The 17,565-nt window shown below is 44.1% G+C and overlaps 1 protein-coding gene across 5 annotated transcripts in view; it reads right to left on the bottom strand.

Annotated features, from left to right (window-relative positions):
- Positions 1-17,565, bottom strand: part of LOC130521542 (MAM domain-containing glycosylphosphatidylinositol anchor protein 1) — a 109,104-nt gene that overhangs the window by 16,431 nt on the left and 75,108 nt on the right. For 4 of the 5 annotated variants that reach the window (XM_057025161.1, XM_057025162.1, XM_057025160.1 and 1 more), the window contains exons 8-15: positions 17,193-17,522; positions 16,067-16,366; positions 11,702-11,968; positions 11,475-11,623; positions 3,668-3,848; positions 3,555-3,578; positions 2,126-2,278; positions 1,887-2,048 (exon numbers count right to left, since the gene is read on the bottom strand). In XM_057025161.1, the coding sequence (XP_056881141.1) occupies positions 1,887-2,048; positions 2,126-2,278; positions 3,555-3,578; positions 3,668-3,848; positions 11,475-11,623; positions 11,702-11,968; positions 16,067-16,366; positions 17,193-17,522 (1,566 nt within the window). The remainder of the gene's footprint in view (positions 1-1,886; positions 2,049-2,125; positions 2,279-3,554; positions 3,579-3,667; positions 3,849-11,474; positions 11,624-11,701; positions 11,969-16,066; positions 16,367-17,192; positions 17,523-17,565) is intronic. The other variant, XM_057025163.1, reaches the window with a different exon arrangement.

The raw sequence follows: 17,565 nt of genomic DNA on the forward strand, positions 1-17,565 counted from the left end.
GTTCCTGTGGATGTTCAGCAGAGCATTTTGAGCTGGCAGAAAGTAAAAAGTCCATCACACCTGTCTTCCTGCAGCAGCATCTTCCTCCACTTTCGACCTTATTGATGAAATATTAAAAGTAAATCGACAGAGAAAAACTCAGAGAAGTTCTTGTAAACAAATAAAAAAAGCAAACTGGTAAAGCACAGTAGTTTCATTTATTTAAGCCTAATTTTCACAGAGAAATAGCAATTTAAATATCTTTTGATATAAGAAAAAATCTATTAATCTATTAAAACACCAGTCAGTTTTTTCTCTTTTTTCTGAACAAAGGAAAAAAGCTCAACAGATGTTCATCTGCACTTTGAGGCTGGATCACAGAAGACAATGCTTGAACAATCATCAATAATAATCTGCTCGAGAGGTAAAGATTAAAAATCCAAGATGAGCCTTTCAGGATATCTGAACGCATGAACTCCTCATTGTGGACGGAGACAAAGGAATCGACTCCTTCCTTGGTAAAAGTTTTGAATTTAAAACCCACAAAAACAGCATGAGAGCCACTTGAATATTTCTTCCAGCATTTCATTCCTCCTGTCTTCTTTCCCCCTGTGACACTCATTAACCCTCCTTTTTCCCTTTTACAAATCTGACAGCGCCCCCCGACCGCCTCTCTCTCATCCTCCACTCCTCTTTTGTCGTCATTAAGAGTCGCGCTGTGTCTCCCTGGCAGGAGTGTAAGATCTGCCAAGGTGAGGCAATTAAAGTGACGACAGATTGGAACCGACCAGGAGAACAACAGAGTAAATTGAGGGTGGGCTTGCAGCAGAACTCGCTGCAGCTGCGAGCAGAATGCTCTAATTGTGAACCAGCACTGCGAGACTGATGAAGTGTTGCAGCTTCACTACACAGCCACATTCACAGAAAGATTGTTGGAGTCTCTCTATTACCGACACCTGCTGAATCAGGATGGGATGCAAAGGAACTCATTTATTTCCTTTCCTTTTTTGATTCCTTTATTACAACTTTCAACAATGGAGAAATAGGAGAAAATAGTACCCAGGTTTAATCACGGTTCAGTTGGATTAAAATATTCGCTCAGATTCCTTTTTGTCTCATTGTGCAGAGGTTCCGCTTCCGAGTTCCTCTGATAAAAGTAGCCAAAGTCAGCTGTCTTTGGTCCACCTGTGGAAATCCTGGGAGGGTTTGACTGATGGACTAAACCATCCCTTAGTCGGTGCATGCAAGCACACACATGCACACACGCACGCACACACCAATGTTGTGCCCTTGCAGATGCTGGACCATTCAGACAGGACAGGTCAAGGTGTAACAAATGCTGCAGCTGCTAGCACGTTCCTGAGCCACCAGCACATAAATCAGTAGTATTGTGTGCATGTGCGTGTGTGGGGGGGAGGGGAAGGGGGGTGTAACACGTGTGGATGTCACTCATGTTTGGTCCCATTACTTTGATGCCAAATTTAACTGTTAATTTTGAGAGTAAACGACAGGTTGTGTGGATATGAAGGTGAAGTTTAAGGTCACATGAGATGTCTGCAAATGTTTCTATTTTGTTGTGTGAGTGTGTTCAAATGTTCATCTGTATTTGTCAGGTCATCATTTCCTTTAGGCTGTGGGGGTCTGACATTGTTTGTGGAGGCCTTTCATACATGCATGAATGCATGAATTCCAGATTCAAATGACAAAGCAGGTACTGAAGAAAACCTCAGACACCCCCTGACACACAGATTCATCAGTTTGTCCATGGAGCTGCTGTTGATCAAACCTGAGGTCCAGGGGCCCTGGTGGGCCTGAGCAGCTTGTCTTTGACCATGTGTGTGCAGTATGTCTTTCTATGAATGCTCTCAGGTGTGGTTGAGACTATCATTCTCTGTCATTGCACTCACCAATATGTTTGCCCTTCATGTGGTAGTAGAAAGACACGCAGTAAGGGACTCTGCCGGACCCCTTGGGACCCCTGACAGAAGTCACATTAAAAAGTGGAGAAAGCAGGCGAGCTTTGTCCCCTTGAACACGTGGACGTGATGCTTCTATGTACATGTAGTAACCTAAAAGACAATGAGACAAAGTTTGGGCTCCACACTTGAGCAGAACCGCTCCAGCAGGTATTGGAACCGCTCCTCACCCTCCTTGGTCCCGCTGCGGTCAGTTTCCGGGCCGGTGTTTGCCGATCGTTTGGGATTCTGGGTCAGGTGGTTCTGCCTCGTCCAGTCGAAGACATCGCTGCGGTCTTGTGAGAAACCACATATCCGCTCATCCTCAAAACCACACACGTGATCTAGGACACGTGCACATAGGAAATAGCTGTTTTACCAACAGGTGCGCCAGTGAAGATACAGTTTTAGCACATCTGTAAGATTAAAAACTACATTCAATAAGAAAATTTCCTTTTGTCCTATATTTTATTCTCCATACAAAGAGAACAAGATTTGATCTTGCGATAGATTGTACACTGACAGACTTCCTGCTGTCTGATCCCATTTCTGTTATCGTGGACTTCAGAGAGACAGGGTGGGGGACAGGGTGGCAGATGTCTGAAACTTTCAACCTGGGCCACGTGTGGGTGGGAGCAGGAGAAGACCTGCAGTGTTGCTTTACCAGGAAACTGAAGCTCTAAAATATCCCTACATGAATTTAAAATCACTGTGCTCATGTACGAGATGACAGGCTCAGTGTGGGAGGTGTGTCAATCGTATGAAATATATGGATTTCACATTATATGTATTCTGATATATGTCACCCACATTTCTTCACACAGCAACCTGTGAGCTGATGTCTTCATGAGACTCAGACAGACTTTACAACAGAAATTATCGCACATTTTTGACTTTACGGTGGGCATTGGCGTGACGGCTGGAAAAGCTATGTATGCAAACACAGCAGCTGCTCTCACAAACCATCCAATGTGATAGATTCATTCAAGGCCTGGCTGATAGCAGCGGGGAGGATGCACACGCCGGCGCTCCCCATGACCACTGTGCATGTTTGCTATAAAGCTAATTTATTACGATTCAAGACCCACTCCAATACATGCACTCATTTCAATTTGCAGTGTTGTTCGAGCAGTCTGTTCCAATCTGCTGTTGTTTTAATTGTCTCGCCCTGGTGGAGCCAACTGCCACTCCTGCCAGAGGAGCGCTGCGTATCTCTTAATGAAGAAAATAAACCAGATACAATTGGCTAAGAAAGACAGACAGAGGGCAGAATAGGCAGGGGAGCGATGTCAGGCGGTGAAAAGACAGTCAAGAATAATAGAGCAATGCACTTTAAACTCTTGAGTTCGGATTATTTATTTTAAAGAACCACACCAGTAACCGGTCTAAGGTGGAATCATCACCATCAAACTATATTAACAAATTTGGTGGAGCCGCCATGGCTTCCTCGGCCTAATCACCTACCCTTAAAATTGACTAAGAAAACCATGAAAACTTGGCTGGCCAGCCTAGAGATATTGCGTCCTAACATAATTAGCAGAACATCTAAGATCCACCTACTCCAGACACAAAACAAGCTCAAGCCAGCATAACCCAGGAGAAAACAGCTAAAGAGCTCACCTGAAGGTCTTGGGTAGGTGTAAGCTGTAAGAGAATAATATGGATTACATGTCAGATAAGTATACTTTCTCTTTGAATCAGATGGAAAGCAAACTACATAAAATGGCACACACGTTCTGAGTACTGTATGGTGCGACTGATGTAGTCCCCGGTACAGTAGGTGGTGATGGGGGCCAGCCGGACTTCGTAGGCCAAAGGGATTTTCAGGTCTGATATTGTGTGGGACATCAACACCCCCTTTTCTGGTTCTTTACCCCTGAGATCGATCTGCTTCAACAACACATTCTGCTTGTTCTGGAAATCAAGAACAAATTAAATATAAAACAGTCATAAAATATATCATAAACAGGTTTAAATGCAGCAAACATGGCCACCTAGAATGATGTATCACCAATGAGGTTTGAGCAGCTCCTTTTGCGCCAAAAAGACAACAGTAGAATTTGTCAGAACCCTTGCCTGGGTGTGTTTGTTACACAGGAATGCAGTAGGTCAGAAGGTATCTTAAGTATTTTCAAATCTGATGTAGTTCCTCCATCAGTGTTGGGCTGGGATAGGAACCACCAGTAACCTGAAGGACCGAATAATACCTGTGGAAGGATAAGGCCCTCCTTAAGCCTTCTGCAAAATGGAAGTTTTCCCCACTGTTTTGGAGAGAGCAGGTGCAGTGTTGTTCCGTCAGATACAGACAGAGGACATGTCTGTTCTACTTCCTGTGGCGCTAACAGCTCTGGAAGCACGTAATGTTGCAGTTATTAGTTATTAAATAATGGTGCCAGAGCGTCTGTGGCTACAAGCTGCGATAAACGTATTATTCTAGGTTGGATTAGAGGGGAACCTTTGTGAAAGGTCTCTGACAATTAGAGTGATTTTCTTTCCTGGTTGGTTTTGATGATTTATGTGACGCCCTAAAAATAATAAATGGAGGATTTCTTCTGGCAGGTGAAAACTCCAGAATGCAGCAAGACCATAAACACTAATGTGCAAACTGTTACCAGATTGCCGTTAGATCAAAACTGTATGAGTTCAGATGTGATGCAGTCCAGGTTTCTCCTTGTATTTCAAGTTAAGTCAGGAGTGGTTTTTTTGCAGCACTACTTTTAACAAAGCTATGCTTGATGCATTATTCCACCCACAGAGAGCTGGATCCATTAGCTCTGTATCTGCTTCTGATCCCAGCTACTTACCAACACCTGACAGTGAGCTTAATCTAATGCATTAGGTCAGCCACTTTACCACTTCACCCTAGTACACCCACAGCATGCAATTATCAGATGATGCATGCAGTAGCATTTGCAATGTGTTCTGTGTCTGCGTGTGTGCACTGTAGAAATCTCTACATCCACCATTCATTATTCATCCCTAAATGAATTTACTATATGCATACAGTATTAGCCAGTTGCGTGGGCGTTAATTAGCTATTTTGGCTGTTCCAGCTTCAGATCCTGACTGAGCTGAAAGATTCTGACATGATCACCTTTGATCCTCAGCTAAGACTCAATACCAGCCAGCAGATTCCTAGTGGAAGATCTGAGGCTCAACTAGACCAAAAGCTGTTTGTTAACAGCTGCTGGGGCCCCTGCAGACGTCCCTGAGGACCCACAGCGATGCTGATGTCAGTCAGACCAGTCCTCACTGTGGGAGGGGGCTCCTCCTGACACCAGTCATTCCCAGTGAACGGAGTCAACTCTGAAGAAATGGGCTCATCTCTCTGGAGGAGACAGTAGTGCAGGAATGACAGCTAAGCACATTTAAATGGAATGCTCACAGACTTTAGATCCTCAACAGGATGCAAAAATTAACCTCAAATCTCTGACAAGCTATAAAAATGTTTTGTGGGAAATCAGGTTGATTTATTATTACTCCTCTTTGTGCTGCTCTCTCTCGACACTTCTGTCTCACATTTGGACACAATGTTTCTCTTTTGTGCATGAACAAAGTTGTGTTGGCAGCGTCTGACCTGGCCTCAGGTCAGAACTACACCCACCTGCTCCTCCTGCTGCACTCAGTCACAGACAAATCCTATTATCATATATATGAAAAATTACTACGCTCACAATAAGCTTGAAATGTACATTAATCAGGTATATGAATAATTCATGCAGATACATATGCAGATATACTCATATATTCACACAGTAGCGAACAGATCTGTGAATCATCAGATCAGATCTGTGAAAGAAAATTAACACACGGGTATTTACAGTGGCTCACACACAGCCAAAATCTCTCTCCCTCACACACACACATAAGCGTGCTCATTTGCTCACACTGAAGACTTTTTGCTGAATCTGATGACAGGATCATGAAGACCCAGTGAAAAACACTGTCTAGATGATCCAGCCCGTTGTCTTTGTGGGGCCTCACACACACTGGCGTTCCGTCACATCTGATTCAGACATGTGTGGTCCCTTCTGGCGTCAGTGGCCGACACGCTGTGGCTCACACGGAGAATCACTAACACACAAAGACCATCTTCTTTACCTGCAGCCGATGCTAAAATCTTCTGACTCTCACTTTAACATTGATCCAGAAGAGATTTATAGCACATCACTCTCTGTGTGTGTATGTGTGTGTGTAGAAACACTGTGTGTGTAGAAATACTTGCAATACTTGTATCATGAGGTAGGAGCACGCATATATAGATGCAGCTCCTCAGAAGTCTGTGTGTTAATGTTCTCTATGCATATTACATGAACGCTGTCTCTTTCTCATTATTATTCAGCTGCAGAATGAGCTGGGTAAATGTTTGTATGAATGAATTTGAGTGTAAGTCGATGTTAAAAGGGCACAAACACTTTACTAAGTAAGTGTTAAATTATTACACAGCATGTGACAATGAAAGTTTAAGTGGCTTTTTTTATTTACGGAGCCAACTATTATTAAATGACCTCAAACAAACTAACACGGTAGGTAAAACACTGGGTTGGTTAGAAGTGATTCTGTGATGATTTCAGTCACTTTAGTGATTTCAAAAAACTATTACAACATTTAAATGAGGTCAGAATAAATGTAATAAAACATTAACAGGGTTGTGGTTTCTATCTTTGTGATAGTAACATAATTCATTCCCCAGACTCTTACAATGACCCAGTTCAAACCTTAAACAGACCTCTGAAGTGTCCAAGATGTCCTCAAATGCCATCAAATGTCCTCACTTTGCTATTGAAATGTGTGTTTAGGTCCTCACTACACATACACACACACACACCACACACACACACACACTGGGCCAATGTAAAAGCTCTGAAATTGTCACAAATTTAGAGATTTGTCCTTTTTGTCCACATCAATATCCTAACATGTCTGACCAAATTGTGACCTGGAAACCCCTGCAGTCACAACACAACTGCATTAGCACGTGATGCTCCACACCCAGCTAGTGTCAGCAGTAAACTGGCTAAATGTGCACGTTCTGGAGGTGAACAAGTGGTTCCAAACAAACCTAGCAAACCAAGAGATAGAATAACTATATACTGCTAACAGAGGAGGTGTGGAGTGCTGCTCAGAGCTGAAGTCGGCTCCTCTATATGAGCTCATTTCCCTTTTATTCCCTCCGTGTCTGCTCGTCTCCCCTGTGAGCCTCTCCTTCATTTTGTGAGTGTTAAAAAGATTGACTGTTAAGACGATGAGCTGGAGAATGTGTTACAGTAATAGATAGGTTGTGAAATTGAGATGGTATTACATCTGAACAGGCTCCTCTGTTCAATACTGTGTAGGGGGGAGGTTGTTGTTGTTTTTTTTTAATTTGCAGCTATTCTTTTTCACACCCTTTCACTCGCTACCTTCCTCTAGCTATTTTTTTTGTCACTTTTTGATTTACACATGAGAATGCATATGAAACTTGCCATTAACAACATTTAATAACTCCTAAACTGCCAATTAAGGTATTTCGTTATTCTAACGCTGACACGGTGGCTGCACTTCAACACTGAAGGCCATTCCCGCTGCACTTTTGAGCTCTTTCAGAGAAGGAAGGAAGTAGAGAGGAGGCATGAGAGAGGAAAGAGGAGCACAAGGGGGAACAGCAAGAAGTGTTGGAATGACTGAGGGGAAGAATAGAAGACAGAGAGCAGAAAGAGGCTGAGAGCTCTCATAAAACCAAATGAAATGTGCCTCCAGGCCAGTGACTGTGTCCCTCCTCTCCCTGTGGAGTCGTACCTCAGCATGTACGATGACAACTTTCAAAGTGGGAGAAGAATTAGCTGTTCACACAACTAAGGCAAGCTGGTCCCCCCTGCCACCATGGTGGACTGAAGTTACCCCTGAAGTTTTGAAGCATATGACCTTTTTGAGGTCCCAGTTGTGGTGCAAGAAAGAAGTCTGGACTCCCCAACAGGAACATGTTGCTCCTGCTGCCCTGTTTGCAGGAGTTACTGTGCTTCGATGATCCCACAAAATAGCTTCAGGGCTCACTTCAGCCATTTAAAACATATTCATTGCTAGCTTTGACCTCTAACAGAATCTGTAAGACCTTGTGACTTCTCTGGTCCGAAACATTTAGCAGTAATGAAATGAGCTAATTCCTGAGAGACGCAAGCAAAATGCACCAGTGGACCAGTAGAGAGGATGGAAGGTAACAGGAGTTGTAGAGTTTGCAACAAGATGATGTTGATTCACTGCCAATTACAAAACATAGCTTAGCCAGGGAGGCTGACATATTAGCATGTTTCAGTCTGCAGCAGCATGTTTGTGTCTGGAGGACAGTTGGTGAGTTCAGCGGGGCCATAATGGAAAAACAGCTTCTATTTGTTCACCTTCCCTCCTGAGACACCACCTTAGCAGAGCTCATTTTATAATCTAGCGTTAAAATGGAGAGATGTGAGCTCTAACCATTAGTGCTGCTGTTCTACTGCTGAGTTTCTTTTACTGGAAGCATTGTGAGGGCAACAGTGTGCAAGAGCTTTCTGGATAAAGATACCCTGCACAGAACTGCATCAGATAGATCTGTTGGAGGAAACGGGGTTGTTTTTTTAGTAAATAAGAGATAATCATTGTAGGAAGGACAGGAGTTGTGAGTGTTTCTAATTCTGTGCATTGATTGTGCCTCTCACTTTACAAACTCATAAATCCTTGTGCCTATTGGAACGTGCACCCTTGATTACACAAGAAGTGTCTACTTGTCAATAAAACACACGTCCATGCTGAACATTTATAAGGATAAGGATAAAATACTTTATTGATCCCACATCGGGGAAATTGCACGTAACAGCGGTAGCCCGTGGTGTACAATACAGAAAAGTACTAAAAGAAAAAATAAAAATAAAAAGACTCTTATGTTATGTACATTGCTACGTACATTGTACAGTAATGAGTCAAATGAATGTGTTCTGATCAGCGTGCTTGTTATGATGAGCGTGCGTGTTCTGATGTGTGTGCGTGTTTCGATGAGTGCATTTTCTGATTAGCGTGCATGTTCTGATGAGTGTGCGTGTTCTGATGAGTGTGCGTGTTCTGATGAGTGTGCGTGTTCTGATGAGTGTGCGTGTTCTGATGGGTGCGCGTTCTGATGGGTGAGTGTTCTTATGAGCATGCATGTTCTGATGAGCGTGCATGTTCTGATGAGTGTGCGTTCTGATAGGTGCACGTTCTGATGAGTATGCGTGTTCTGATGGGTGCGTGTTCTGATATGCATGCGTGTTCTGATGAGCGGGCGTGTTCTGATGGGTGCGTGTTCTGATGAACGTGCGTGTTCTGACACACATGCATGTTCTGATGGATGCGTGTTCTGATGAGCGTGCGGGTTCTGATGAACGTGCATGTTCTGACACACATGCATGTTCTGATGGATGCGTGTTCTGATATGCGTGCGTGTTCTGATGAGCGTGCGGGTTCTGATGGGTGCGCGTTCTGGTGAGTGATTGTTCTGAGAAATGGCGCTGTCCCAGGCAGCAGCCAGTAGTAGCAGCTCCCTACACTTAATTGTTCTTTTTTTAAATTTTCCCGAAGGAGCTGAGGAGGAAACAACGAGGGAGTAAGGCTGGGGTTAAACAGAGGATGAAGAGGCGACGTTTTAAACCCTGCATCCCCGCGGTCATAACGGGAAATGTCAGGTCCCTGGCAAATACGATGGACGAGCTGGAGGCGCTCACACAGACATAGCGGGAGTACAGAGAGGCCAGTATCATGTTTTTCACAGAGACATGGCTCCACGGACTGATACCGGACTCTAATGTGATGATCGCTGGTTTCAGCACTGTGCGAGTGGAACGAAACAACACCGCAGCCGGTAAGAAGAAAGGAGGGGGACTGGCCGTGTTCATTAGCAACAGGTGGTGCAACTCGGTGTATATTCACGTCAAGGAGCGCGTGTGCAGTCCCGACGTGGAACTTATTGCTATCGGACTCCGTCCATACTATTTGCCACGGGAGCTTACTAATGTCATCGCCATCACCGTTTATATTCCTCCGACCGGTAAAGCGAACACGGCCTGTGACGTTATTCACTCTGTCACGGCTGACCTGCAGACTAAACATCCCGGAGCCTTTATTCTCATCACAGGAGACTTCAATCATGCCTCCCTTAAGTCCACTCTCCACAGTGATGGAATGTAGGGAGCCTGAACACCACAGTGCCTGAACACCACAGTGCGGGTCATGTTCTTTGACTTCTCTTCTGCCTTCAACACCATCCAACCAAGACTGCTGAGGGCTAAGTTGGAGAACATGCAGATGGATGCTCCCCTTGTTTCTTGGATCGAGGACTACCTGACAGGTCAGCCACAGTTTGTGACACTGCGGAGCTGTGTCCGACCCCCTGATGAGCAACACAGGGGCTCCCCAAGGAACTGTGCTCTCCCCCTTTCTGTTCACCACCTACACAGCTGACTTCCAGTACCACTCTGAGACATGTCACCTCCAGAAGTACCCGGATGACACAGCCATAGTCGGCTGAGTGAGAATGGACAAGAGGATGAATACAGGGATCTTGTGGATAGATTTGTTAGGTGGAGCAGGGAGAACCACCTGCAGCTCAACGTGTCCAAGACAAAGGAGATGGTGGTGGATTTCAGTAAAAGCAAGTCCCCACCCTCACCAGTCTGCATTAGTGGAAAAGATGTGGAAATAGTCCCATCTTACAAGTTCCTGGGTGTTCAGCTGGACAATAAACTGGAGTGGTCCACAAACACCGATGCTGTCTACAAGAAGGCCATGAGCAGACTCTATTTCCTCAGGAGACTCAGGTCCTTCAGTGTTTGCAGCAGGATGCTCCACATGTTCTGTCAGTCTGTCATGGCTAGCACCATCTTCTATGCTGTAGTGTGCTGGGGTGCAGGCATTAAAGCTAAGGATGCCAACAGACTTAACAAACTCATTAAAAAGGCAGGGTCTGTTGTTGGCTGTAATCTTGCAAACCTGGACGAGGTGGTGAAGGACAGAATGGTGTTGAAATTGCGGACAATCATGGACAGTCCCTCCCACCCCCTCCATAACACAGTGGACAAACTGAGAAGCAGCTTCAGCAACAGACTCCTGCAGCCTCGCTGCTCGAAGGAACGGTACAGGAAGTCATTTGTGCCGTCCGCCATCAGACTCTATAATTCATCCAAACCAATTCAATAACAATAATTGTTTACTATTTATGTTGTAATTTTATTTCTATTTTATTCTATATTTATGTATATATGCTTATAATTCTTATAATATGTATATACTATATTATGTATATATTATATATATATGCTTATAATGTTCTAATCTTATTTGTATTTATTTATTCTATTTCTATACTTTGTAAATACAAAACCTAGACAGTTATATGAATCCACGTTAGGCTGCTACTACAATTCAATTTCGCTACGGGGATGAATAAAGTACATCTTGAATCTTGAATCTTGAATGAGCGTGCGTGTTCTGATGGGTGCATGTTCTGATGAGCGTGTGTGTTCTGCTCCCTCCCTGTTGTTAGGTGTAAACCTTCACCTTTCGGACAATGAGCCAGAAGCCGATGATTGGATCAGTGGCCTCCGGATCTCTCTGAGTCCACTGCAGGTTGTACGAGTAGTTGTTTCCTTTTTGGATCCGGACCGGGTTGGGCGTGTCAAAGTAGAACTCGGCGTTGTAGGGTTTTGCTGTGGAAAGAAGAGAAATGGGTGTCACCAACGTAAGTGTTCATTAAGCTAGTTAGGGTTGTAAGCAGACACACTTACTGGAAACATTAAATGTGCACGTTGACATTCCAATGCTGTTGCTGACTCGGCATTCATAGGAGCCATTGTTTCTGGGTTCCAGCTTGAACTGTAGCTCCGGCGTCTCTTTCAGGTCTGGCATGGGTATACGGATGAACTCGCCATTACGAAACCAGCGGATGTCAGTGAGGCGAGGTGGGTTTGATCGCAGGACCGCACACCTCAGGGTCACCATCTGGTAGTTCCTGGAGCGCAAGTCCTGGAACACTGGGTCAAGAATGGGAGGATCTATGCAGACAAAAATGTTTCCAGTTAATGTCAGGTGGTCTTGTGTATTCACTTCACTACTACAGCTGTAAAAACTGCAGTTTTTCAGATTCAATTAAGCAAAAAAACCCAATTAAAGGTCAAGTTTGTAATATTCTCAAGAGTTTGTGAGAGCCTATGGTGGCTGCTAAGGACCAGGTTTATTTATGAATGCACCAATATTTCTGTCAGATGTAAGACGCACACACATCAATGCAACATATAAATTAGAGGAAATAAATAAGAGGAAAATAAAGTGGCCTTTTTTTTTAAGATTTCTGTCTTTTGAGGTAAATCGAATCATTTCAATCCATTATTTTGTATTAAAGCATTTAAAGGAGGCGACATTTCCATTATGAACAATGAAAGCAAAAATATACTATAACAAATGATGTTTGCTGCAGCGGTAACCAGATGTTATCATTACTCCTGCCTCATTTTTCCTGTCTTGTTATTTTTGGTGGTATGTCTGCCCCAACCCCCCAAATAGCCTGCAATCACATCCCAGCTGCTAAACTTCACCAAGCAGCTGTAATTAACCTGCCGTCAGTGCGCTGTGACTCTGCGGTTAATGGCAGGCTAGCTGCCATCGCCCTGAGGTCAGCTGCAGTAATGCAGCCAAATGACACTGCCACTTGCTCGCTCCTGGCTAATTGTCACTAGAGACAAGATGCTAATGATGCTATTGTCATGCTAACCATTATGGCCCCCAGAAGGTGAGGTGGAATGATCTGACTCTCATATGAATCAAGTTTATCAGGCACAGATATGTAATTACGGTCTAATCTAGATTATTCTTTTAATTTAAACAGATGGGTTGAGCTACACAGAAGAGGAGAGACAGGACAAAAGCTGACGTAGGAGGAAGAAAAAGACATGATGTTGATACAACGTGGTCACCTCCAGGAAGAATTAGAGAGGAATACGACTGATCTCATACACCAGTTCCATTTAATCTTCAGGTGAGGTGTAATATCATGGCTAAAAAAACATTCCAACTGTTACTAGATTCTTGTTTTACTATTGAACTTTATTGTTTTAACTTCATATTAGAGGTCAAATGTTTGATTTACAGGACTTTTAACTGCTCAAATCTGTGAGGTCATATTAAAGATCCAAATACTCTGAAATTGAAATTACAGCTTCAATAAATTTGTTAAAGCTAATAAAATGTACTGCAGCACTATATCTTTATTTATAATAAAATCTGGGTTTTATTAACAGGTAAAAAAAATATTTTGGCGCAAACGTCTCATTTGACCTCTTAAAATCGTTTCATTTGTCCTGCGATCACGGCGGCCCCCTGTGGTCAAAGGTCACGCTATAAATCCTGCGGACTGATTAGTGTGTGGTCACACACCTCACTCCTGCCAAACGACAAACGTGCATACTGATGGCTGCCTGACTTTGGGAGCAGACGGCAAGGGTATGAAAAAGCAGGCAGAATGTGAGACCAGAGTAGATGTGGAGGAAGAAGCCTCGCAGGTCTGTGGTCAGTCCATAAACCATGACATGAATTACACGTTGTAGGACTTCCCCCATATTCTGGGAATTCTTCACTATCAAAGTTGCGTATTTTTTTAAAATTCCCTACAGTTTCTCTGTGCAGCACCGAGACTTTCAGGAGCAACAAGACAAAGCAGTGTTGTATAGTGCGGTGAGCAGAATCCATGTAAACACACGGCTGAACGGATTCTACTGAGGATGCAACACTGACTTAGCCAAACATTTGCATTACACAAAGAGCAAATCAATTTACATGAAGCTGGGGGGATGGGGGAGGCAGCTTTAAAGCAGGAGACAACGAGCAAGACAAACGATAGGGAAGGTGTGGAGGGAAAGTGAGAGAAGTCGATGATGGAGTGTGGGAGCTGGGGAAGGAGCCAGACGACGTGGGATGCAGGAAGATGGCGAGAGATCCCGCCTCATGGCCGGCAGGCAGCTGATTGATGATGATGAAAATGGGAATGAGGAAGAAAGAAAGGCTCTCTGGGGGGGAGCAGAGGAGGGACAGGAGGAGCAGCATAGACTTGGACATGGAAATCTTCAGCTGATGAAGCAACGAATCACCAAACCGATGAATGAAAAGCTGTAATTCCAAAGACTAATTGTTTTTCAGTACTTTTAACTCGATCCAGTCTCCTTTTCTCACATCCCTAACCTGACTCTTTTCTGTTCGACGCTCTCCACAGCGTTTCTCTCTGACTCCGTTCATGTATCTGTGTCATCTCTCCGTCCAGCATGGGGCGGCCACATGCTCCAGTAATCAACCTCGGTCAAGGCACTGGTCCGTCCCGTACATTAGCAAGCTCTATAAATCCTTCTGGGAGAGAAGAACAACTGCTGATACTGGCCACATTATCCCCAGTCAGACACTCTTGGTTCCAGGATACGCTTTTTTTTTAGAACTGAAAACCATACTCACAGTAGCCTTGGGTTTGAAAAGTGACTAAAACTGAATGAAAGAAAATGGCCTGAAACAGTAAAACAAGTACATTTGTTCATAATTTGTGTTGTAGCAAATAAATACAGGCAGCAAAGGCCCAAAACAGACTTTTATTGGTCTGAGACGTCAAACTTCGTGAAAAAATAAAAGTGAAAAATATGATTTGAGTGTCACTGTGACAATAAACTTTTGACTCAGTTGGAGTTTTACATTAATTCTCTGCATATTACTTCAGTTCAATGTGGTGTAAAATGTCCAGATATAATGAAGGTGAGCTGTTTACATGTTTAGATGTCTAATATCCTGTGTGAGGATGTTCTGGGACCTTCCAGACTTGCATATTTCCAGCGTGAACCTTCATGGCGAACATATCGCTTCACATGTTTAATTCAAACTCTCACTTTCTGTCTGTGTTTGGGATCATGTATGTTTCATTTTTAATATCACCCTTTTAGCTTGAACTAGTTCACGGGGGACACTAGGGGGCGTTCTAAATGGTTGAATGAATATTGAAGAGCTTTGAAGATACCTCTGATTTGGATCAAGAGGGTATTTAGCTGAAGTTGCTTCAGACTCAAAACGAGGTTTAGCCTTGAATTTTTAGCCTGAATCTTCTGTCAAACTTATTGTGTCTGATTTCTCCCAACGTTACATGTTCCTACATGAAAACAGCACTGCCGCTCACAGACGTCAATTCATCAGGGAGGTGGAGGAATGCATATGCATGAGGACCAACTGCACATCTGCGTAACATGTGCCCATTTTTCTCGCTGCCTTTTTTTTATTTAGGGATGTAACCTCCAGCTTCTGCAAGAGCGATTGCTTTCTACCAGATTTGTTGGAGGCATCCAAGAAGCAGCCACCAGCAGAGCTGACAAATGATTTGTTACGAGCCGATTGGGCGGGTGGGGATCCCCAAAGCTTGTGTGCATTACTTTGTAGCTTCCAGAAAAACCTAAATTAAAGCCGTATTTCACCCTTTGCAGCTCTGCATGAGTGGAAGAGTCTGAAGTGTCTCAGCACAGTCACACATCCAAGGAGAAGGTAAAAGCAGGGAACCACATGGGAGAAGAGGAGGAAGTGTTGGAATGATGCGTCAGATCCTGCACCTTTGTCAAAGCTCATCCTCTGGGAGCAGAATAATGACAAAGCCACTGGTGTCCTCACAAAGGGGAAGAAATCATGAGAAAAACTGCTTTGGAGCTGCAGTCGGATGACCCGACTTCTTTCTCAGGCTCTTCCCACTAGCAGAAACTCCTCCGTCTGTAGATTACAACCATTTCAGCTTGTGTGCAAATGTTGCACAGTTGAGGGTGAATAAAAGCAACATGTCCCTACCTCTGTTACTGCAGGATTTTCCTGTATCCTGATGGATGAAACAGCTGTTAAGATCTGAGGGCTAAATTGCTGCATTCAGTCGTCTTTTTTTCTCTGGTTAACCTTTCATTCATAATGCACTCCCGCAGCTCTGACGTTACTACGACACTCTTAGCTGTTACCTTTGTCAAGAACTGATTAAAGATTCATGTCAAAGCTGTCTGTTGTTAGGAGCAGACGTGAGGCAGCAGTAATGGTAGGTGACAGCAGACCACCTCCACGGTGGTGCTGGGTTGGGCTTCATCTGATAGACTTACACTGCACATTCAGCTGCACTTGTGCCTCTCTGCGTTTGATGTTTAGCCCGTTGTACGGTGCAGTCTGGCACCGGTACACTCCCATCATGTCGCGGCTGACGTTCCTCATTCTCAAACGGCCGTCGGGTGTCTCGGTTACAGACCTTCCTCCAGGCATCAACAGGTCCTTCTCTGCCCGTGACCACAGTACTGGTGGGCGCGGTTTGCCATCCACCACCAGGCACACCAGCTCAGTGTTACCTCCCTCTTGCACGCTGACCACCTGCCCTCCCGGCGGAACGGACAGCACTGGAGGAGAGACTGAGGGAGACAAGTAGCACAGAAGCACCCTTTTACCACCAGGCCTGTCAAAATGAACATGTTGATTCACATGAATCAGTCTGTATAATTGATTTCATTAACATTTTTAATGCAATTAATGCAGAAATAACGCACATGTACAATTCCACTCACAGGCGAGGAACCGATCAACATCGACAACTCTAAGCACCTATTGGCACTGACCATGGGGCCTGTAGCTACAGAAAACATCGAACGGCATGATGACAATGCAACCGCTGCAGAAGGAACATTTGGTGTTTGCTTCACACAACATTGGCACTGCCGAAAAATTGACACCTTTGCCAAACACCAAAGAAGTGCAACCCAACAAGATAGTCATGGATATGGGCTTTACAAAGTTTTTTGTTTTGGTGTCTGGACACCAAACCTGTTAAATGATAATGAATTGTTACTAATCTAAATGAATCCAGAGCAGTCGTGTGATTAATTTGAAGAAAAAGGATCGTTTGTCCACATAGGTTAATTCGATGCACTGTTACTATAAGCTTAAATATAAAAGAAATGTGTGTAAATATAAGTGAATGAATCATCTGACAGATGTGATGTAATTTAGTTTAAAGTTAAAGTTCAAGTTAAAGTTTTAAAAAAGGAATTTAGCTGCATTTGTAAATGACCCCAATGCAGCACCAGCGGGAACATTAAATGTATTACTTTACATCAACTCACAGTCTTGAATTCTAATGCTGTTAATGCACCTTTGATTGGTGACGTACCTGAAGAGGGGTGCAGAATGTTCTATTGAGCATCTTCAGCTCAGCTCCACAGAGTACTGCCAGAAACTTACCGCCATTCTGAGAAATGTTGACATCTACGCGGAGCTCCGGGACTCTGCTGCCTGGAAAGTTGGCCATGCAGCTGTAGGTGGCCAAATCCCGAAACTTCATGTCAATGATCTCCAGGCTGCTGGTGCCGGGCGCCATGTCGGGATCACTGCGTAGGATGATCAGGCTCTCTGAGTTGAAGACGGGTGCGCTGTTTTTGTACCAGCTGTAGTTGACCTTGTCCTGCGGAGTCGCGTCCACGTGACAGGACAGCTTGAGGTCACGGCCCATTTGGATGGTCTCGCTGTCTTTGTTGGAGTCGGGGGTAATCTGGAAGGTCAGGTTGGTCATGGCTGCCAAGGCGAGATAAATAGTTCAGGTTCAGGGATGTGACGA

This window comes from Takifugu flavidus, chromosome 2, assembly GCF_003711565.1.
Source record: "Takifugu flavidus isolate HTHZ2018 chromosome 2, ASM371156v2, whole genome shotgun sequence".
Taxonomy (NCBI): domain Eukaryota; kingdom Metazoa; phylum Chordata; class Actinopteri; order Tetraodontiformes; family Tetraodontidae; genus Takifugu; species Takifugu flavidus.